The sequence below is a fragment of the Staurois parvus genome, unplaced genomic scaffold, assembly GCF_062004578.1.
Source record: "Staurois parvus isolate SC_StPar_1 unplaced genomic scaffold, SC_StPar_1.0 ptg000132l, whole genome shotgun sequence".
Classification (NCBI taxonomy): Eukaryota; Metazoa; Chordata; class Amphibia; order Anura; family Ranidae; genus Staurois; species Staurois parvus.
Genome location: NW_028317928.1, coordinates 3040238 through 3062233, shown reverse-complemented (window position 1 = coordinate 3062233; position 21996 = coordinate 3040238). Strand labels below are relative to the sequence as shown.

At 43.4% G+C, this 21996-nt stretch overlaps 2 protein-coding genes across 5 annotated transcripts in view; one reads left to right on the top strand and one right to left on the bottom strand.

Moving 5' to 3' along the window:
- The window catches only part of LOC149466167 (uncharacterized), a 69971-nt gene extending 63253 nt beyond the window's left edge, over nucleotides 1-6718 (bottom strand). The window contains exons 1-4 of the mRNA XM_089672709.1: nucleotides 6631-6718; nucleotides 4371-4461; nucleotides 4163-4260; nucleotides 3936-4044 (exon numbers count right to left, since the gene is read on the bottom strand). Of these exons, the coding sequence (XP_089528835.1) occupies nucleotides 3936-4044; nucleotides 4163-4260; nucleotides 4371-4404 (241 nt within the window). The 5' untranslated portion in view covers nucleotides 4405-4461; nucleotides 6631-6718. The remainder of the gene's footprint in view (nucleotides 1-3935; nucleotides 4045-4162; nucleotides 4261-4370; nucleotides 4462-6630) is intronic.
- A 789-nt stretch (nucleotides 6719-7507) lies between these two features.
- LOC149466166 (uncharacterized) lies at nucleotides 7508-21521 on the top strand. Of its 4 annotated transcripts, none has more exons than XM_089672765.1 (7): nucleotides 7508-7576; nucleotides 11851-11945; nucleotides 12437-12584; nucleotides 12703-12800; nucleotides 12894-13005; nucleotides 13282-13386; nucleotides 19782-21521. In XM_089672765.1, the coding sequence occupies exons 3-7, from the start codon at nucleotides 12554-12556 to the stop codon at nucleotides 21452-21454; spliced, it is 2019 nt and encodes a 672-aa protein (XP_089528891.1). In that variant the 5' UTR covers nucleotides 7508-7576; nucleotides 11851-11945; nucleotides 12437-12553; the 3' UTR covers nucleotides 21455-21521. The 4 variants fall into 4 exon arrangements, with proteins under 4 accessions (XP_089528891.1, XP_089528890.1, XP_089528892.1 ...); XM_089672764.1 differs by lacking the exon at nucleotides 7508-7576 and adding an exon at nucleotides 7599-8304; XM_089672766.1 differs by lacking the exon at nucleotides 7508-7576 and adding an exon at nucleotides 7617-7747.
- Nucleotides 21522-21996: the final 475 nt, after the last annotated feature.

Below are 21996 nucleotides of genomic sequence, written 5' to 3'. Positions count from 1 at the left end.
CCTGAGTAACAATTCTGTGTCTGTGCGAGTAACAATTCTGTGTCTGTGCAAGTAACAATTTTGTGTCTGTGCGAGTAACAATTCTCTGGCACTCAGTAACAATTCTGTCTGTCCCTGAGTAACAATTCTCTGGCACTCAGTAACAATTCTGTCTGTCCCTGAGTATGAATTCTGTGGCCCTGAGTAACAATTCTGTGTCTGTGCGAGTAACAATTCTGTGTCTGTGCAAGTAACAATTTTGTGTCTGTGCAAGTAACAATTCTCTGGCACTCAGTAACAATTCTGTCTGTCCCTGAGTAACAATTCTCTGGCACTCAGTAACAATTCTGTCTGTCCCTGAGTAACAATTCTCTGGCACTCAGTAACAATTCTGTCTGTCCCTGAGTAACAATTCTGTCTGTCCCTGAGTAACAATTCTGTCTGTCCCTGAGTAACAATTCTGTGTCTGTGCGAGTAACAATTCTGTGTCTGTGCAAGTAACAATTTTGTGTCTGTGCGAGTAACAATTCTCTGGCACTCAGTAACAATTCTGTCTGTCCCTGAGTAACAATTCTCTGGCACTCAGTAACAATTCTGTCTGTCCCTGAGTAACAATTCTCTGGCACTCAGTAACAATTCTGTCTGTCCCTGAGTAACAATTCTCTGGCACTCAGTAACAATTCTGTGTCTGTGCGAGTAACAATTCTGTGTCTGTGCAAGTAACAATTTTGTGTCTGTGCGAGTAACAATTCTCTGGCACTCAGTAACAATTCTGTCTGTCCCTGAGTAACAATTCTCTGGCACTCAGTAACAATTCTGTCTGTCCCTGAGTAACAATTCTCTGGCACTCAGTAACAATTCTGTCTGTCCCTGAGTATGAATTCTGTGGCCCTGAGTAACAATTCTGTGTCTGTGCGAGTAACAATTCTGTGTCTGTGCAAGTAACAATTTTGTGTCTGTGCGAGTAACAATTCTCTGGCACTCAGTAACAATTCTGTCTGTCCCTGAGTAACAATTCTCTGGCACTCAGTAACAATTCTGTCTGTCCCTGAGTAACAATTCTCTGGCACTCAGTAACAATTCTGTCTGTCCCTGAGTATGAATTCTGTGGCCCTGAGTAACAATTCTGTGTCTGTGCGAGTAACAATTCTGTGTCTGTGCAAGTAACAATTTTGTGTCTGTGCAAGTAACAATTCTCTGGCACTCAGTAACAATTCTGTCTGTCCCTGAGTAACAATTCTCTGGCACTCAGTAACAATTCTGTCTGTCCCTGAGTAACAATTCTCTGGCACTCAGTAACAATTCTGTCTGTCCCTGAGTAACAATTCTCTGGCACTCAGTAACAATTCTGTCTGTCCCTGAGTAACAATTCTCTGGCACTCAGTAACAATTCTGTCTGTCCCTGAGTAACAATTCTCTGGCACTCAGTAACAATTCTGTCTGTCCCTGAGTATGAATTCTGTGGCCCTGAGTAACAATTCTGTGTCTGTGCGAGTAACAATTCTGTGTCTGTGCAAGTAACAATTTTGTGTCTGTGCAAGTAACAATTCTCTGGCACTCAGTAACAATTCTGTCTGTCCCTGAGTAACAATTCTCTGGCACTCAGTAACAATTCTGTCTGTCCCTGAGTAACAATTCTCTGGCACTCAGTAACAATTCTGTCTGTCCCTGAGTAACAATTCTGTGGCACTCAGTAACAATTCTGTCTGTCCCTGAGTAACAATTCTGTCTGTCCCTGAGAATGAATTCTGTGGCCCTGAGTAAGAATTCTCTGGCACTCAGTAACAATTCTGTCTGTCCCTGAGTAACAATTCTCTGGCACTCAGTAACAATTCTGTCTGTCCCTGAGTAACAATTCTCTGGCACTCAGTAACAATTCTGTCTGTCCCTGAGTAACAATTCTGTCTGTCCCTGAGAATGAATTCTGTGGCCCTGAGTAAGAATTCTCTGGCACTCAGTAACAATTCTGTCTGTGCCTGAGTAACAATTCTCTGGCACTCAGTAACAATTCTGTCTGTCCCTGAGTAAAAATTCTGTGGCCCTAATAACGTTTCTGTGGCCCTAAGTAACAATTCTCTGGCACTGAGTGAAAATTCTGTCTGTCCCTGAGTATGAATTCTGTGGCCCTAACTAGCGTTTCTTTGTCCCTAAATAACGATTCTGTGGCCCTCATTAACAAGTCTGTGTCCCTGAGTAATGGTTCTCTGTCCCTAAGTAACTTCTCTCTGTCCCCAATTCTCGTTTCTGTGGCCCTAACTCTGTCCCTGTCCCTAGTACAGAGCGGTCTGCCTCTGTTCAATGACTGCAGGCAAATGAAGATTTCCAAAATGGCCGCTATATATACCTCGACCATTACACAGTGCTGGCTGGCTGGCTGCTGATTGGCTGATGCGATCACATGTCGTTGAGGAATGCATTATGGGGCAGCGCGCCTTGTCTGCGCGCCTTCCCCGACATCCCCGCTCCGTCGCCGCACATGTCAGCCGCCATTTTCGGAAAAATTTCGATTCGCGCGTCCGAATTAGGCTGTTTTTCGGATTCGGCACGAATCGAAATTTTTCCGATATTCGACTCGAATTCCACTTCGGATACTTCGATTCGCTCATCTCTATTTATGACAAAATTAGATTTTTTCTAAATTTTTCACTGGACATGTTTAATCGCAAAAAGTCAAAAATATTGTTTTTTTCTCAAAATTGTCAGTCTTTTTTTGCTTATAGCACAAAAACGGCTCATGCGCATATTCTTTTTGGAAAAACGATCGTACAATTTGACCATAATTGAGTCGAAATCGGTCGTTTTTCACGAATTTTCCAACATCCCCGATCACTGAAAAGGGGAGGAACCAAGAAAATCAACCCTTTCCATTGACCCACTAACAGAGCGAAAATTGGCTGATTATTCTTAGGTCCGATTTTCGGACAAAAAAAAAAAAAAAAGCGGTCAAATTTCGACCCATGTATGGCCGGCCTTTGTGTCAGAATGCCCGCTGTACTATCACAGTCCTGCTATAAGTCACTGATTGCCGCCATTACTAGGATAAAAACAAAAATTCCAGTATTTATACCATTGTTTATGAACGCTGTTATTTTCATGCAAAACAATTAATATACACTTATTGGGGTTTTTCTTTTACCCAAGACACGTAGCAGAACACATTTTGGCCTACATTTATGCAGAAATGTAATTTTTTTTTTCTATTGGATATGTTTTAGAACAAAAAAAAAAAAAAAAAATATTATATTATATATATATATATATATATATATATTTTTTTTTTTTTTTTTTTAATAGCGTAAAAAAAAAAAAAAAAAAAAAAACCACACACGCACTGAACAGACTAAGAAGCACTGACACTGTACTAATGGCACTGGGCAGTAAGGGATTAATATCTGGGGCGATTGTTGCACTGTGTAGTGTTTTACTAGGGGACGTGCTGCTTTCTCTCTGCAAAGCAGAGAGATAGAAGGCAGCACATTCCCACTGACAGGAGAGAGATCTGTGTTTACAGTCACAGATCTCTCCCGTCAGCTGCTCCGCTGATCATAGAGTCCTGGCCATGAATCGCTGGCCGGGACCCGGTAATTGACATCTTCGGGAGCCAATGACAGCTTCGGTAGCGGGGCGGTCAGCAAATGGTTAATACGCTACAGGTCTTTGCTTCCTTGGGGTTTACCGCAATTTAACCTTACTAGACGCAAAGCAAAACAGTTCTATAATTTTCTAGCAAAAAACAAAAAAGCTGATTTTTATATGTATGTGAGAAGTGTCAGAACTGGCCTAGGGGACAAGTGGTTAACGTGCGCAATATAATGGCACAGGAAGCTTAGTTAATTCCCTTGACTATCCCCCCATTACTGTCTACTGACAGAGGAGGGGGGAGAAGAAGAGATGGTTGTAGTGACTGAACAAGGAGGATCTGGGACTCTTCTCTGGATTTAGTGTTTATTACTCACCTGGGCTGATCTCTGGAGGGATTTCCTCCTCCTCCTTACAGGGCTCATCGCCCCTCACATACGGCTCCTCTGCTTCCTCCTTCACTTCAACAACAATCAGTCCTTCATCCTGTGTAAGACACCATACAGACTATTTTATATGGTGAAGGCATCATAGTTATGACTGAGATTCTCGGTACCATCTAACTTTGAGTTCCCAGGGGGAAGAGTGCTATTATTATTATTACCTGAGGCTCCTGAGGGATCTCCTGATGTTCCTGTGTGGAGTCCCAGGAATACAGAGGACGGGGACATCTCTCTGGTGGGTTCCCATGACTGGATCCATCTGTAGGAAACACACACACTGACTGAATACATTGTTTCTATGTCTTTATATCAGAGGATGTGTGTATCTAGGTGGATCCTCAGTACTATGAAATGAAAATCTCTTCTTACCCGGTGATGTGAGGGGTGGCCGGTTCTCCATCATGACGTCCTTCTACAGTTCCTCCGTATTTTAAATTTAACGGGGTTTTTAAGTATTACACTGCAATAAATCAATAAAAAATTCAAGGTAACTAAGTCTGTTAGATTAGTTTTGCGAATACAAGATAATAAAGTGACATGAATATCCTTATTCTCCAAAAATAATCCAAACACATCCACTACTTAATGGCCTGTTTGTGCTGAAGACCACGCTGCACTGACTGGATCAGTCACTGGTTGTAGGTGGGTGGTTGTGTGGGAGGGTAGGGAGAGTTCCCTCCAGTCGGTTGTGCCCAATGGTGGATACTGGCTGTAAACCCTCTTAGGGTTTGGGCTGCTGTCTTTCTGATACGGCCTTCAGGTCGTTTCCATACGTAGTCTTGGAAGAATAGGAAGGAAGGAGCACCTGTTGTCCAAAAGAATGCCATTTTGATGGTAGATTAACCACTTCCCGTCCAGTCCATGTACATAAACGGCTGGACGGGAGCAGTGTAGGAGTGGGTGGCTGTTTATGAATGTCCTCCAGCATTCCCTGCCTGTGTGTGCTTCCTGCGAGTGTGCGGCACCGCGAACTGGTGCCCACTGTGTCCAGAGGACACAGCGGAACACCAATCGCTGTACGGGACCTCTGTGTGGTCCCGATCATGTGATCACTGATTGGCCAATCAGTGATCACATGAATAATAGTAAGCAAGATGTCACTTCTGACATCATTTCTTACTACGTGTGAAATCTGTGAATGATCACAGAGATCACATGGTACAGGGCTATTACAACAGCCATGTACCATGTGACAAGCTCTGACCAATCACAGCTCACACAGTATTTCTCAATGGCTGCAAGAATCCAGCCAGAGAGAAGGAGAAATGATTGCTTTTACAGCCTTTATGGGTGTAAAAGCAATCAGTGTAATAAAAAAAAATTTAAAAATCTTCATCACCCCCAAGTAGTACAGTGCACGGCTAGGGTGACAGTATGTTAAAAAAAATTAAATAAATAAAAATATATATATATATAAAAAAAAAAAGTAAAAAAAATGTTTTTGAAAAATTATAATTTTTGGTTATAAAATAATTTGGGTTATTTTTTTTCACTAAAAAGATAGCGGAATACATTTTGGCCAAGATTTATGAAGGAAGATTATTTATTTGCAAACTTTTAGAAGAAAAACACTTTCAAAATGTTTGGACTTTTTCATTTATATAGCCCAAAAAAATAAAAATCCCAGTGGTGAATAAATACCACCAAAATAAAGTTTTATCTGTATCAAAAAAAGTAATGCTAAAAAATTAATACGGGTACAGTGTTGCATGACCGCGCAATTGTCATTCAAAGTGTGATAGTGCTGAAAGCTGAAAATTGGCCTGGACTGGAGGGGGGGGGCTGGAGTATCCAGACTTGAAGTGGTTAATAACACAGGTTTTCTGGCTGATTGAGGTGGTAATTAAACTCACTTGGTGCCTGATCTGCATTAACGTAGCCTCAGAACCCGTGTATATAACCTGAGTTCAGTTTTAAAGCGATGAGGTTGCAATCCTAGGGGGGAACCCCCCTTCCACCTCCCGTAAAAGTCATCCAGCAGCTGCTTAGCCCCTTGGATTACTTTTACATTAAAGAGAATCGCAGGGGCTGAAAAAAACAATACCGGGATCATGGTTGTAGCCTCGATTCCAGTATAACTGCTTCCCTACGAGGATGTATATGTACGTACAGCAGTAAGGAAGCGCCCAAATAGAGAAGGTGGGGGACACCAAGACTAGAGCCATGCAGAGAGCTCATAAATTAAGTCCCACCCCCAAAATAAAATTCTGGACTTGACACTAAAAGGTATAGCCTGAAAAAAAACAAAAACAAAACAAAAAACCACACCACCCAGTGTGATGTATATAGGGCTGAATGTCCCAACCCCAGCTGAGCCCCCCATCCAATGTTCTCCCCATCAGAGCACTGTGTAGTCCAAACTAGCCGCTGAATGGAGGAGTGGGGGAAGGGAGAGCGAACAAAAGGCAAGTATATGTGCCCATGGAGGTCTGCATAAATATATAATAAACTTTTCTACCTCGACACATGCAAAAGCATATATATTCCTCTACAATAGGTGTAGTTCTACAGCACCCTGACCTGGACTACACATCAGAGGATGTGTGGAGGTGACATGATTCCCCCCCCCCCATCCAGTCCACACACAGTGCTGGGTCCCCCTTCTCTCATAATAAGAAGACATTATTACCTTCTTCTGACTGGGCTCACATTCTCCAGCCTGGAACAGATTGTCAGTGTTTAGAAACAAAGCATTGTTTTTATAGCTCCAACTTGAGCTACAAGAAAATGGCCGCTGAGCACAAACGTCACCATGGTGACCGGAGTCGTCCAGCCAGAAGTGCAATAGAGAACGTTTCTAGCAATGAGCGCCACCTACTGGAAAGAGACCTGTGTAGCCGGCTGAATTTACGTCAGAACAGCGGAGCGCATATTGTAGTACAGCCTGAATTTTTTTTATTGTTATTAATATTATTAATAATGATAATAATAATAATAATAACAATTAGAAATAAAAAAACATAATATACAAATAATAAGAAGACATTTTACCTCATATTCTCTGGGTACACTCTCTCCGGCCATAAACATAAAGCCTATTCAAGCTTCAGCTTCCGTTAGGCTACAACAACATGGCCGCCAACGCTCTGCATTGAGGACATCCTCAAGAACCATGAAAAATTCATGATGTAATGACATTATGATGAATTTTTTGAGATGTAAGCAAGAGAATTGCTTTCTAAAAATTTTTTAATGAAGAATAAGGGTTATGAGATGACAGGACAGTTTTTTGGTTTTTTTTTTACCATTTTGCGGTCTGCTCACTGAGCCAAAACCGCCGCTAGAGGGTAACTAGTGGAAAGAGCTTTCCACAGCGACTTCCCGGTTACCATAGTGAACCCCACCAACACCACCAAGAAGCGTGATTGGACAACCTTCCGGAAGCCCAAAACAGCGATAAGGCAACCACTAGAAGGCGGTCGTTTTCAAATGTAACAGCAAGAAGTCCCAGAGCAGGAATGAGCGGCGGCCATTTTGTTGTAGCCCGGAAGTAGTGTTAGGAGGCTCATTTTTTTCAATAAGAATCCTCCTGGTGGGGGTGTGAGTGTGGAGAGTGTGAGCCCAGGGAGGAGGAGGTAATATTGTCTTCTTATTATGAGAGAAGGGGGTCCCAGCACTGTGTGTGGACTGGATGAGGGGATCATGTCACCTCTACACATCCTCATCTTCCTGCAACTCCTCTGATGAGTAGGACGTTAGGGGAATCTGCTGGGCAGGCAGGTCAGCTCCCCCTGTTTTTTTAGCAGGTACCTGGGTTTTTACTCATCACTCCCATCATGCATTGCTCTTTGCCAAATTTTGGGAGCCGTTATACTCCTGTCTTGGCCATAGTAGCTGGGAACCATAGCAATCTAAAACAAAGCAAGCCAAGGATGATATGTTTGGGAGTCTTCCATGGACAAGTCTAGCAGATATTAATATCGCTTTTCTAAGCAGTCGGGTTTTAGACCGGCCGCCAAAGGTTTAGAATCAGCCTGTGAGTCTGGCGCCTGCTCCGTGATCACTATAATTCTCCATCCTCCGCTCTCATCCAATATTCCTCTTATCACCTCCTGCAGAAGGGGAGTTGTGAGCCACCAGAACGCGTTGGCTTTTACCCATTGACCTCAGTTGGGGTTTGGGCTCAGAAACCAGTAGCTATAGCAGCGGAAAGGCTCACACAGAAACCAGCAAGTGATGTGGGCCCATCTAAGGTGTGGGCTCCCAAGCACCAGCCAGTCCTCACCAGAGCTCCTGAAGGTGGAGATGGATTTTGCTGTGTGCAAGCACCAGGCTAAGGCCCTCAGGATCGCCCCACCAGGAGGTAAGCAAACTAGAGTGTTGCAGCAGGCAGTGACCAAGCAGAAGTGCAGTTGGTAAACCATCCAAGGGTTGGTAGCAAGTGGTTGCAGGTTTGGATCAAGCAGAAGCGTAGTCAGTAACCCATCCAAGGGTAGGTAACAAGTGATTGTAGGTTGGGATCAAGCAGAAGCGTAGTCAGTAAACCATCCAAGGGTCGGTAGCAAGTGGTTTCAGGTTGGGATCAAGCAGAAGCGTAGTCAGTAAACCATTCAAGGGTTGGTAGCAAGTGGTTGCAGGTTGGGATCAAGCAGAAGCGTAGTCAGTAAACCATCCAAGCGTCGGTAGCAAGTGGTTGCAGGTTGGGATCAAGAAGAAGCGTAGTCAGTAAACCATCCAAGCGTCGGTAGCAAGTGGTTGCAGGTTGGGATCAAGAGGAAGCGTAGTCAGTAAACCATCCAAGGATGGAAAACAAGTGGTTGCAGGTTGGAATCAAGCAGAAGAGTAGTCAGTAAACCATCCAAGGGTATTTAACAAGTGGTTGCAGGTTGGGACAAAGCAGAAGCGTAGTCAGTAAACCATCCAAGGGTCGGTAGCAAGTGGTTGCAGGTTGGGAACAAGCAGAAGTGTAGTCGAGGAACTAGCCAAAGGTCAGTAATGAGTGGTAGAGGAGATACAGACGGCAACAGGAGCATAAGGAGCAAGATATTGGCAGAAGAAGAGCACGATAATCTGGCAAGCGGGAAGTGCAGAGGCATGGCTTAGGAAATTCATAGGAGGAGCAAAGGGTTAAAGGTTCACCAGAAACAAATTATAATGCAGGGTTGTTCAAGGGATCAGGCAGGGAGCTGTCCAGCATTTCAGGTGGCTCAGCAAGAAGAGCTACTGTAGACACAGCAGAGGTAGCAGGTTGAGATCCTGTCCCTGACCAAATCTATGGACTTGTTATAAAATGTGTGTGGCACTCTTATCCTTTTTTGATGGGGGACCCATAGTAGTACTGTGTAGGATACAGCGCTGCCTCTTAAGACTGTAGATATCAGGTGGTCTAGGTCTCCACCAACACCTATATAGACAGAACCAATATCTCATGTTGAAAAAGTAAAACCGTAAAAAAAAAAAAAAAGATTTAGAAAAAAATTAAACTAATGCACTCGGGGGCTAAAAATCTGAGTACAAGTTACTCAATGGGAGGAAAACCTCTGGGGAATCCAGAATGGAAAAGGATATGTGGATCCTAGTAGATGATAGGCTCAGCAATAACATGCAAGGCCAACAGACTCTTAGAATGGTATCCACTCAAGAGATAAGACCATCATTCTACCACTTTACAAAACTCTGGTCCTGCCACATCTTGAGAATGCAGTCCAGTTCTGGTCACCAGTCCTCAGGGAGGATGTGCTGGAACTGGAGGGAATCCAGTGAATCAGGAAGCTGGATGACCTCAGTTACAAGGATCGACTACAAACAATAAGAGGGAATATGATCACAATATACAGATCTTTAAATGGTGACTAGCAATGGGAGGAAAATATATAGCCTTGGGTTTCTAAAGAAGAGCTGCGACCATGCAATGAAAATGGACGAGAAGCTGTTCAGTGTTAAACTGTGTACGGGGTTCTTTACTGTTAGAGTGGTAAGGATGTGGCACTCCCTTCCTCAGTTGGTGGTGTCATTGGAGAGTGTAGATAAGTTCAGAAAACTTTCAGATGTGTTTCTTAGCGAACGCAATGTACAGGGATTTGGGAAGCCATACGCGCACACACATTCTCAGTTTGAACTGGAGGCTCGTTCTACCTCCCCAACTATGCTGGACGTGATATAACCTCCTGTGGCCCTCTCACCCATCTCACTTTTTGTTAACTGCTACGTGGACCCATAATAATACCGTGTAGGATAGAGAGCTGCCCTCTTAACACTTGAGATCACAGGTGGTCCAGCGCTCCACCAACCCCTATATATAGGCAGACCATATCTTCCCAAGAAAAAGTAAGGATTTATCTGCCTGTCCTTACACAACTCAAATAAGCGTGAATATGCACTGTACTTTTTTACAACTAGCGATGCACCAATATATCGGCTGCTGAAAATTATTTGCCGAAAATTGGGTTATTGGCGTTTTGCCCCATTGACTTCAATGCAAAATCACGCCCCATTGACTTCAATGCAAAATTGCGCCATTATTTACTTCAATGCAAAATTGCGCCCCATTGACCTCAATGCAAAATTGCGCCCCATTGACTTCAATGCAAAATCGTGCCCCATTGACTTCAATACGAAAACGCCTCCCCCATTGACTTCAGTGCAAAATTGTGTCCCAATGACGTCAATGCAAAATTGCGTCTCATTGACTTCAATGCAAAATCAATATCCAGTTGACTTCAATTCAAAATCGTGCTCCACTGACTTCAATGCAAAATTGTGCCCCATTGACTTCAATGCGAAAACGCCTCCCCCATTAACTTCGATGCAAAGTCGCATCCAATTGACTTCAATGCAAAAATAGCACCCCGTTGACTTTGATGCAAAATTGCATCACATTGACTTCAATGCAAAAACAGCTCTATTTAATTTTTATATATATATATATAATTTTCTGTCCAATTTTTGAGTGTTACTTTCAATAAAAGTTATTTTACGTTACCAGATTGTATTTTTTAAATCCATATTCATTTACATTCATGATATTCATTAAAAAGTCAAATATAATACAGTAATATATAAAATTTGTATTTATTTTTTTTAAACTGTCCATTCCCATTTCGGTTTTTGGCCAAGGGCATCCTGAATTTTCATTTCGGTGCGCCGCCTCTTACAATACTTCTATCGTCTGGGAAATCACGGAAAACATGACCTAGTGTTTGCAATTTAAGTTAATCCTTTGCTTTTTATTAGCACTGATCACTGTATTGGTGTCACTGGGGATGTCAGTGGCAGTTAGTCAGTTCCCCCCCCCCCCCCAGTGTCAGAATGCCCTCCGTAGTCCCGCTATAAGTCGCTGATCGCCGCCATTACTAGTATAAAAAAAATAAAATCCCAGTATCTATACCGCCATTTGTAAACGCTATAACTTTCACGTAAACCAATTAATTTACACGTATTGGGATTTTTTTTAGCAAAGACATGGAGCAGAATACATTTTGGTGTAAATGTATGGCGAAATTTGATTTTTTAAATTTTTTTACTGGACATAATAGCAAAAAGTCAAAAATATTATTTTCTTTTTTTTTTAAATTGTCGGTCTTTTTTTGTTTATAGCTCAAAAAATAAAAACTGCGCAGGCAATCAAATAACACCAAAAGAGAGCTCTGTTTGTGGGAAACAAAGGACGTAAATTTCATTTGGGTGCAGCGTTGCATGACCGCGCAATTGTTAGTTAAAATAACGCAGCGCCATATCGCAAAAAATGGCCTGGTAATAAAGGGGGGAATCCTCTGGTGGGGGAGGGGTTAATGGAACTGTCCACCCAAGGCATAAGCCTGTGTGGCATTCAGCCCTATTTACGCTGCATTGTGCAGTTTAGATTTCATGTCATGCTATATTTTACATGTTTTATATTGACTTTTGGCAGTTTCAAGTTAATAAACCTAATGAAAATTTCAAATGCACGAAGGTGGAAGTAGTCAGAAGGACACAAGGACATCGTGATGAAGAACCAAACACCAGGTAAGAGGAGATTTATAGTGGTTGTAAACCCAGTGAAGTGACTGTCCTCAGGTGATACACAGAGATGAAACAAATCCTCCTGTATAAGTTGTACCTGTTTATCTGCAGCATTCTCTTCTCTACAGCTGTTAAAATTGCAGAATGTACACAAGATTTCTCAGCTCTAAAAAGCAAGGGGCAGCGAGTTGATGTTACACATTGCAGATCACAGTAAAGAGAGCTCTGAGAGCTGATTGGAGGGAAAGGACACCCCCCCTTCACACAACACACAGGAACAGAGCTGAGGCTGTCAATCACAGGCTGTGTGCTGGAGGACCCTCCCGTCACCTTTTTTCTCTTTGTGTCAGGGAAACTTGTCAGAAAATGACTCATGCAGATAGGGGTGATACGAAGTAGCAGACAAGTTACATTTAATGTGCTCTGGATTGAGACAAGTGCACACTATAGAGGGATATGCTTTGTTCATATTTTACAACCCTTTTATTTTAAAGGAGGGAAGAGTATTGAGGATCCAGCTAGATACACATATCCTCTGATATAAAGACATAGAAACAATAGAGGAGTGGGAGTATATAGAAGGACACAAGAAACGGTAGAAGGACGTCATAATGGAGGACCGGCCACCCCTCACATCACCGGGTAAGAGGAGACTTTCATTTCTTGTATTGAGGATCCACCTAGATACCCTAGATACACACATCCTCTGATAGAAAGACATAGAAACAATGGATTCAGTTAGTGTGTGTGTTTCCTACAGATGGATCCAGTAATGGGAACCCACCAGAGAGATGTCCCCGTCCTCTGTATTCCTGGGACTCCACACAGGAACATCAGGAGATCCCTCAGGAGGACCAGGTAGGTGGAGTTTAATTTCAACTAATATAGGAGATGGTTTTAACAAACACCTAGAGGATCCTTCTAATATCTGTATTATTTTGTATTTTGAAGTGCGAAAATCTGAATGAGATTAAAGTTGAAGTGAAGGAGGAAGCAGAAGAGTCATTGGTGAGGGAAGATGGTTCACGTAAGGAGGAGGAAGGTCCTCCAGAAATCAGCACAGGTGAGTAATAAACACTAAAACCAGAGAAGAGTCCCAGATCCTCCTTGTTCAGTCACTACAGCAATCTCTTCTTCTCCCCCCTCCTCTGTCAGTAGACAGTAATGGGGGGACAGTATGTGCCCAGTGGGGGGGTCAGGAGTCATCAGCCTCTATTAGACTCCGCCTCTCCTCCTCACATCATGTCATTGAGACGTGACCAGTCTCCCCCCACACACACTCTCTGGGGTCTCTCATACATCTCAGTACAGGGGGCTTCACTCTCCTCTTTATTCACAGACCCCGGAGACACCAGAGAGACTCGGAGAGACGTCAAAGCTGAGGAGGAGGAAGAAGGACATGTGAGGATTAAAGAGGCAGAGTTTCCTAGAGGAATGAGCATATGTAAGTAGTAGATAACAGATCCAGAAACAATGAAAAAATAATATCTACTAACAAGTAAATCTAAGTATGTTATCACAGAGAACGAATTTCAGACCATTTCCAGAAGAGATTTGCACAAAGGTTTTTCAAATGAAATTAAAAAAAAAAAACCACTTTAAAGTGTTACTAAACCCCAGACCCTGCATTCACTATATCCGCTCTCCCCGGACCCTGCATTCACTATATCAGCTCTCCCCGGACCCTGCATTCACTATATCCGCTCTCCCCGGACCCACTTTCACTATACCCGCCAATTTCACTATACCCGCTCTCCTCGGACCCCGCATTCACTATATCCGCTCTCCCCGGACCCCGCATTCACTATATCTGCTCTCCCCGGACCCTGCATTCACTATATCCGCTCTCCCCGGACCCACTTTCACTATACCCGCCAATTTCACTATACCCGCTCTCCTCGGACCCCGCATTCACTATATCCGCTCTCCCCGGACCCCGCATTCACTATATCCGCTCTCCCCGGACCCCGCATTCACTATATCCGCTCTCCCCGGACCCCGCATTCACTATATCCGCTCTCCCCGGACCCCGCATTCACTATATCCGCTCTCCCCGGACCCCGCATTCACTATATCCAGTCTCCCCGGACCCCACATTCACTATACCCGCTCTCCTCGGACCCCGCATTCACTATATCCGCTCTCCCCGGACCCCGCATTCACTATATCCGCTCTCCCCGGACCCCGCATTCACTATATCCGCTCTCCCCGGACCCCGCATTCACTATATCTGGTCTCCCCGGACCCTGCATTCACTATATCCGGCCTTCCCGGACCCTGCATTCACTATATCCGCTCTCTCTGGACCCTGCATTCACTATATCTGCTCTCCCCGGACCCTGCATTCACTATCTTAGGTTCCACAGTGAGTATGACAACCATGCTTTACTGCATATACAGATTGATTGTACTGTTGTGAGTTTAGTGACACTTTAATGAATTTTAATGCACAATAATACAATGTAATACTCAATTGTTTAGTAAATAAAAGATGTTTTGTCCAGTAAATAGATACCTAACATGCCACGCTTTAAAATTGCACACGGTCATGGAATGGCGACAAACTACGATACTTAAAAATCTCCATAAGGGACGCTTTAAAAGCCTTTAAAGGTTACCAGTTTTGAGTTACACAGGAGGCCTGGTACTAGAATTATTGCTTTCACTCTGACATTTGTGGCGATATCTCACATGTGTGGTGCAATCACGGTATATGTATGCGTGCGGGACGGGGGCACTTTTAAAAACATTTTTTTTCATTTTACGATTTACGTATTTGAATCTTATTTTTACATTGTCTCTTGAAAATTTTTTTTTTTAATCTCCTTTATTGCTATCAGAAGGGATGAACAACATCCCTTGTGGCAGCATACGGCCTTGAGAGGTCCTCTTTATGGAGAGACCTGGGGTCTATTAGACTACATATGCCCTTAAAAACATCCAAATACGCCAAGATCGATGTGATCTGATGCTTTTGCAAGCCAAAAACAGCTTGTTTACATTCTGGTGAAACAGGAAGTGATGAAATACTTGTCGGTTCTGGTTTCTCATATTATAGAGATGATTAGGGAAGACCTGGTCGGTCCCTGATCACCTCTATGGTAAGCCGGCAGCTTGCAGGTATAACCACTTCAACCTTACATGGTTCGTCTGGCTGAAAAAAGACAAATGTCTATCCAGTTCAACCATCAACCACTTCCCGTCCGGCCGTTGTATATAAACGGCCAGATGGTGGCAGCGCAGGGCTAGGTTGCCGTTCATAAACGGCGCCCGCCATTTTGGACTGTGCACACTCCCTGGGAGCGTGATGCACCACGATCCGGTGCCCGCTGTGTTCTCCGGACACAGTGGAACACCGATCGCTGTACGGGACCTCTGTGTGAGGTCCCGATCATGTGATCACTGATTGGTCAATCAGTGATCACATGAATAGTAGTAAGCAAGATGTCACTTCCTGACATCATTGCTTACTGCTTGCGAAATCTGTGAATGATCACAGAGATCACATGGTACTGGGCTATTCACAACAGCCATGTACCATGTGACAAGCTGTGACCAATCACAGCTCTCACAGTATTTCTCAATGGCTGCAAGAATGCAGCCAGAGAGAAGGAGAAATGATTGCTTTTACAGCTTTTATGGGTGTAAAAGCAATCAGTGTAAAAAAAGAAAAAAATCTTTATCACCCCCCCACAAGTAGTACAGTGTCACCATGGTGACACTGCACTGCTAGGGTGACAGTATGTTAAAAAAAAAAATATATATATATATAAAAATATAAAAAAAAAAATTTAGAAAAATTATAATTTTTGGTTATAAAATAATTTGGGTTAGGCTACGTTCACACTAGCCTTGTGTGCAGGCGGCAGAGAGGCGTTTGGTAAGCTTTTTTACCGCTTCCCAAACGCCTCTGCCAATTCTGCACATTACAGCACATGGTGCTGTTCTAACGGAAGCGTTTGCGTCGCGTCGCGGCAAAACGGACGCCTCTGGACGAGTCAGGAGGCTTTGAAGCTTCCTATTCTCGTCTATGGTGCCGCTCCGCAAACGCCCGCCTGGCGTTTGCTTGCGACGCGGTTGCGGGGCGTTTGCGGAGCGGTAACACCACTCAAACTGCATTATAGGCGTTTGTGGGGCGTTATTAATGCTCGGCAAACGCCTAGCAACCGCCGCTAAACCGCACATGCGGCGTTTGCCGAGCGTTAATAACGCTCCACAAACGCCGGACCAACGCTTGCCAAACGCTATAGGGGCGTTTGGCAAGCGTTGGCAAAACAGCCTAGTGTGAACGAGCCCTTAGTTTTTATTTTATGCAGCTGGACAATTTGAAACTTAGTCCTCCTGCACACGGGACATTTTTACAGCGCTGTTTTTGGCTTTTGATGGTATTTTCTACAGCCAGTAAACCCTCCCAGCATGTTATCCCATGCACACACAGACTGGAATCAACGTTTTTTTGGCAGGGATGTTTTTTGGCTGGAAAAAAAACCCAGGACTAGTGCGTTTCTAGAGGAATTTTTTAGCTGTAAAAACGCTCTAATGCTGAAAAATGTGGTAAAACACCGTAAACCGGAGTTTTTTGGCCGTTTTTTTGCCAAAAAAAAATAATTTTTTTTTGGTGAAAAAAAAACGCTAAAGAATGCAAACGCGGGAAAACGCTAATGCAAAAACGCTGAAAAAGTCAAGTTTTTAATGTGACTTTACACAGCTAACATTACCAGCGTTTTCAAAACGCCCCGTGTGCATGAGGCCTAAGTGTATGGACCAAGCTTTTGAGAGCGGTACCAAGTGGTAATGTGTGACACGGTCTGTGGAAGAGCAATGCTGAAAACCTCTGTGAGGGAAACTTGTTGATTTTTGATTTTTTTAACTCTGTTGTACTTTCTTGTATTAACCCCCCTGGTGGTATTCCCGAGTGTAGCTCGGGGTAAAGTTTCAGCACCACAAGCGGTAACTCCGAGCTACACTCAGGAATACACTGCAGCGTTGCTCTGGGATCTCTTCTGCACTTACCTTGTCCTGCACTCCTGTGGTGTCCCTCCTGCAGTGTCCCCGGCCATGTCCTTTGGCCGATGTCGGCATCTGTCTTCCGTGTTTCGTTCCCTGCGAGCGTCGGGACGTATGGGGGACCGAACTGGTGGGAAATTTGAAAATGTTAAAAGTGACATTCACTAAATACACTAAAATCACATAGTATAACATTACTGTATCAAATCATTTCACATACATTTTGTCCCGAGTGCTTTGTCCTGTGCCCTGCCTGCTTTTTTACTGCCTGGAAACTGAGAAACGTCCATGGCATCCAAAAAGTGTCCCTTTAGGTCAAAAGCGGTTTTAGACCAGCTAGAGAACAGTGATAGTAAATTAGAACCACTTGCAGAATTGAGTGATAATGATTTGTGGGGAAATTCATCATCAGACACTGAAAACGATTCTGCTACTGAGCTCAGTGATGTGCGAACTTGGCGCTATATTTCACATTTCAGTGTTTTTGGTTTCATTATATTATTGAATTAAATTTATTATTATTATATTATTATTTTTTATGATTATTTATTAAATTATAATTTATGATTTTGTGTTTCAAATTTTATCATACCCGGGATGTTTACTAGACTCTTGTTCAGACAGATTTTAGTGAGTTATTCCTAAAAATTACAGGCCTACAATAAAAAAAATACATATTTCCATTGAAAATAATGTACCGCTTTGAGCACAGAAATATGGACATAATCAGATCGGCTAGGGAGGTTACCATTGGGCCAGAAAATCCCTTTTCCCCCTCCCACCGAAGGGCTCATGTACACTGCAGCTGATTAACTCACGTTTAGGAGCTTTTCTGCATTTTTTTTCAGCATCCCCTGAACTCTCCCTAATGTTTTCCTATGTGTCCATGTACACATTGTCGTTTACAGTTGTTTTTTTGAACGCACCAGACTTGCGTTCAGGAGTAGATTTTGTCAGTGTTTCAAACGCTAAATGTGGCTAACCGCATTTATAAGCGTTTGGAAAAATTTTTTAACTCTTGCATTTCCAGATGCTATCCAGAGCCTTTTTGTCATCATGAAAAATGCATGCAAAGCATTTTTCCGGTACTCAAATGGACCTAGTACACCATACTTTGAGGTTTCGGATGAAAGAAAATATGGTAGACACTGCTGCAATAATTTCTGCACAGAAATGAGCCGGAACACATCCAAACACCACAAAGAAAAAAAAAAAAAAACACAGCTAATCTCAACAAATCCTACTCTCTCTGCTTCTGCTCTCTCTATTTCTCTCAAAATGTCTGAAATAGTTAATTTTTAACTGTTTTTCAGTGCATTTTGGAAAGTCTCCTGAGGTTATCATTAAAAAACGCTTCTAAACGTAAACGCGGTATGCAAACGCGGCTAAACAGATGTTTTTTTAACCACCTCCCACCTGCCCGTTGTATATAAACGGCCGGACGGTGGCAGTTCAGGGTCGGGTGGCCGTTTATACACAGCCTCCCCGCACCCTGCTTGTGCGCACTCCCTAGGAGCGCGCAGCACCACGATCCGGTGCCCACTGTGTCCTCCAGACACAGTGGAACACCGATCGTCGGACGGGACCTCTGTACGAGGTCCCGATCATGTGATCACTTATTGGCCAATCAGTAATTACATGCAGAGTAGTAAGCAAGATGTCACTTCTGACATCATTGCTTACTACGTGTGAAATCTGTGAATGATCACAGAGGTCACATGGTACAAGGCTATTCAAAACAGCCTTGTACCATGTGACAAACTGTGACCAATCACAGCTCACTCAGTAGTTCTCAATGGCTGCAAGAATGCAGCCAGAGAGAAGGAGAAATGATTGCTTTTACAGCCTTTATGGGTGTAAAAGCAATCAGTGTAAAAAAAATCTTCATCACCCCCCACAAGTAGTACAGTTTCACCATGGTGACACTACTGCTAGGGTGACAGTATGTAAAAAAAATTAAATAAAAAATAATATAAAAAAAAAAATGTAAAAAATAAGTTTAAAAATTATAATTTTTGGTTATAAACTAATTTGGGTTGTTTTTTTTTACTAAAAATATAACGGAATACATTTTGGCCAAGATTACATTTTTTCAAAATTTTTGGACTTTTTGATTTACATAGCAAAAAAAAAAAAAAATCCCAGTGGTGAATAAACACCAACAAAATAAAGCTTTATCTGTCTCAAAAGTGCTAAAAAATTCATATGGGTACAGTGTTGCATGACCGCGCAATTGTCATTCAAAGTGTGATAGTGCTGAAAGCTGAAAATTGGCCTGAGCAGGAAGGGGGTAAAAGTGTCCGGACTGGAAGTGGTTAACCTACGTTTTCCAGCAGTCAGTTTCCATCGTTCAGAAGTGTCCCGTGTACATGGGGCCTAAAGGGTAAAACAAATGTTAATGCCTAAGTACAATTTTGCAACTTTGACATGTGTTAGTAAAACCGTACATATCATCACAACTATTTTGTGCATCCCGGTGGATTATACCGCGTTTTTTTCAGGACAAACTGGGCTTTTATTTGGTCATAAATGGTAATTGATATCTCCTGGAGTAGTGGGTTTCTAGAGGAGTATTTTAGCTGAAAAAATGCTTTGACGCTGAATAGCGCAGTAAAACACCACAAACCAGCATTTTTGGACATTTTTTTGACCCAAAAAAATTTTTTTTGGGTCAAAAAACACTAAAGAATGCAAACGCGGGAAAACACGGCTAAATGCAAAAAAACCCTGAAAAACTCACATTTTTAACGTGACTTTACACAGCTAACGTTACCAAACGCCCCGTGTGCATGGAGCCATATAATGTAGTAAAGATTCCTCTTATCTCAACAGATGAAAAAGATGAGGACATCACATCCAACTCTTCAGAAGACAACCCCATTACCCGAAGCCTCCAGCCAACACCGACAGATCTGTTTCATAGGTCCCCTACCAGAGAGTGTTCTATTGTTACCTTCACCAACGCCCATCAAACAGCTCATAGAGAGGGGGAAACTTTCCCTTGTTCTGACTGCGGCAGATGTTTTCATCAGAAATCTCATCTTGCTTCCCACCAGAGGTCTCACGCAGGGAATGAGTCCCACTCTTGTTCTGAGTGCGGGACATGTTTTTCCTCCAAAAAAGTCCTTGCTGAACATCAGAGAACTCACGGTGGGCTGAAGCAGTTTTCATGTTCCGAATGCGGGAAAAGTTTTACTTCGAAATGGTCTCTTATGCGACATCAAAGAGTTCACACAGGAGAGAAGCCATATTCGTGTTCGGAATGTGGGAAGTGTTTTTCCCTGATGGACCACCTCATTAATCACGAGCGAACGCACACCGGAGAGAAGCCGTTTTCATGTCCAGAATGTGGGAAACGCTTTACACAAAAATCAGGCGCACTACGGCATCTGAGAAATCACGCCGGACTTAAGCCGTTTTTGTGTTCGGAATGTGGGAAATGTTTTCCCAGGAAAGGAGCCCTAATCACACATCAGCATGTGCACGCCGTAGAGAAGCCGTATTCTTGTTCAGAGTGCGGAAAATGTTTCCCCACCTCATCTCACCTGATCCATCACGAAAAGACTCACATGTCTGAAAAGCCGTTTTGCTGTTCTGAATGTGGGAAGTCCTATGTTCAGAGAGGGCATCTTACTTTACACCTAAGATCTCACACGGGGGAGAAGCCATTTTCGTGCCCCGAGTGCGGGAAATGTTTTCCTCAGAAAGACAGTCTTATTAAACACCAGAGATGTCACACAGGAGAGAGGCCGTATTCCTGCATGGAGTGTGGGAAATGTTTTTCCAGCAAACAAAGTCTCAGATCACACCAGTCGGCTCACACAGGGGTGAAGCCCTATTCGTGTTCGGAATGTGGGGGATGTTTTTCCCGGAAAGGAGCCCTGATCAGGCATCAACGTGTGCATACGGGAGAGAAGCCATATTCCTGTTCGAAGTGCGGGAAATGTTTTGTGACCAGAGCTCATCTTATCTATCACGAGAAGTCTCACATGTCTGAAAAACCCTTTTCCTGTTCTGAATGTGGAAAGTCCTTCACTCAGAGAGGGAGCCTTATTTCACACCAGAGATGTCACACGGGGGAAAAGCCATTTTCGTGTTCCGAATGTGGCAAATGTTTTCCCCACAAAGATACTCTTGTTAAACACCAGAGATGTCACACGGGGGAAAAGCCGTTTTCATGCCAGGAGTGCGGAAAATGTTTTCCTCAGAAAAATTATCTCATTAGACACCAGAGATGCCACACGGGAGAAAAGCCGTTTTCATGCACTGAGTGCGGGAGATGTTTTTCCACCATACAAAATCTTATTTCACACAAGAGAACTCACACAGGAGTGAAGCCATATTCATGTTCAGAATGTGGGAGATGGTTTTCCTGGAAAAAAGCTCTGATCAGGCATCAGTATTTGCACTCTAGAGAGAGTCTCCAAGTCCCATCTTCTCTATCACAAGAAGACTTGTCATCAACCTACCTTATTAAAACACCAAATGTTGAGGGACAGGACTGAGTTGAGGCTGAACTGGTCACCTTTTTGATCGCCATCTTGCCAAAGTTCAATAAAGACTTTGATTATATTGTTTGTGTGTGTGTATACACAATTTCCTAATTGTACACCACAGGGGAGTTAATGCTTAGACCAGGGTTTCTCAACTTTTTTTTTTACTTTGGAACCCTTGGCAAAAAGTTTGAGATCTTGAGGAACCCAGGGATGTACCTACAGGGATCACAGGGGTCACAATTGCGACCCGGCTCCATGGTACACTTGGATAGGAGGAGCAACGGGGGGCAGCTGAAGAGGAACTGATCTCTCCATTTTCCTCCTGCAGCTGCTAAATGCCTGCTTCCCCTCCTCTCCTTCCCGAAGGCATTCATCAGATCCAGGAGGAAAATAGACTGGTTCCCCTGTATGCAGCTGCCCCGGCCGCTCCTCTTAGCCAGGTTTGTTCTGCTGCCAGCCTGTGTGTTCTCCTAACCCCCCCCCCCCCCGTGCTCTCTCTTGGCTCCCCTTATGCCTTGCAGCTCTGACGGCTTCCCCCCTCTCCTCTCCTG

Excerpts from the sequence above, each read along its gene's own strand:
- LOC149466166 (XM_089672765.1), top strand. The coding sequence starts at position 12,554 with ATGGAGGACCGGCCACCCCTCACATCACCGG. Across the intron at positions 12,585-12,702 it reads GCCACCCCTCACATCACCGG|ATGGATCCAGTAATGGGAAC; the intron begins GTAAGAGGAGAC and ends TGTTTCCTACAG. Across the intron at positions 13,006-13,281 it reads TCCTCCAGAAATCAGCACAG|ACCCCGGAGACACCAGAGAG; the intron begins GTGAGTAATAAA and ends CTTTATTCACAG.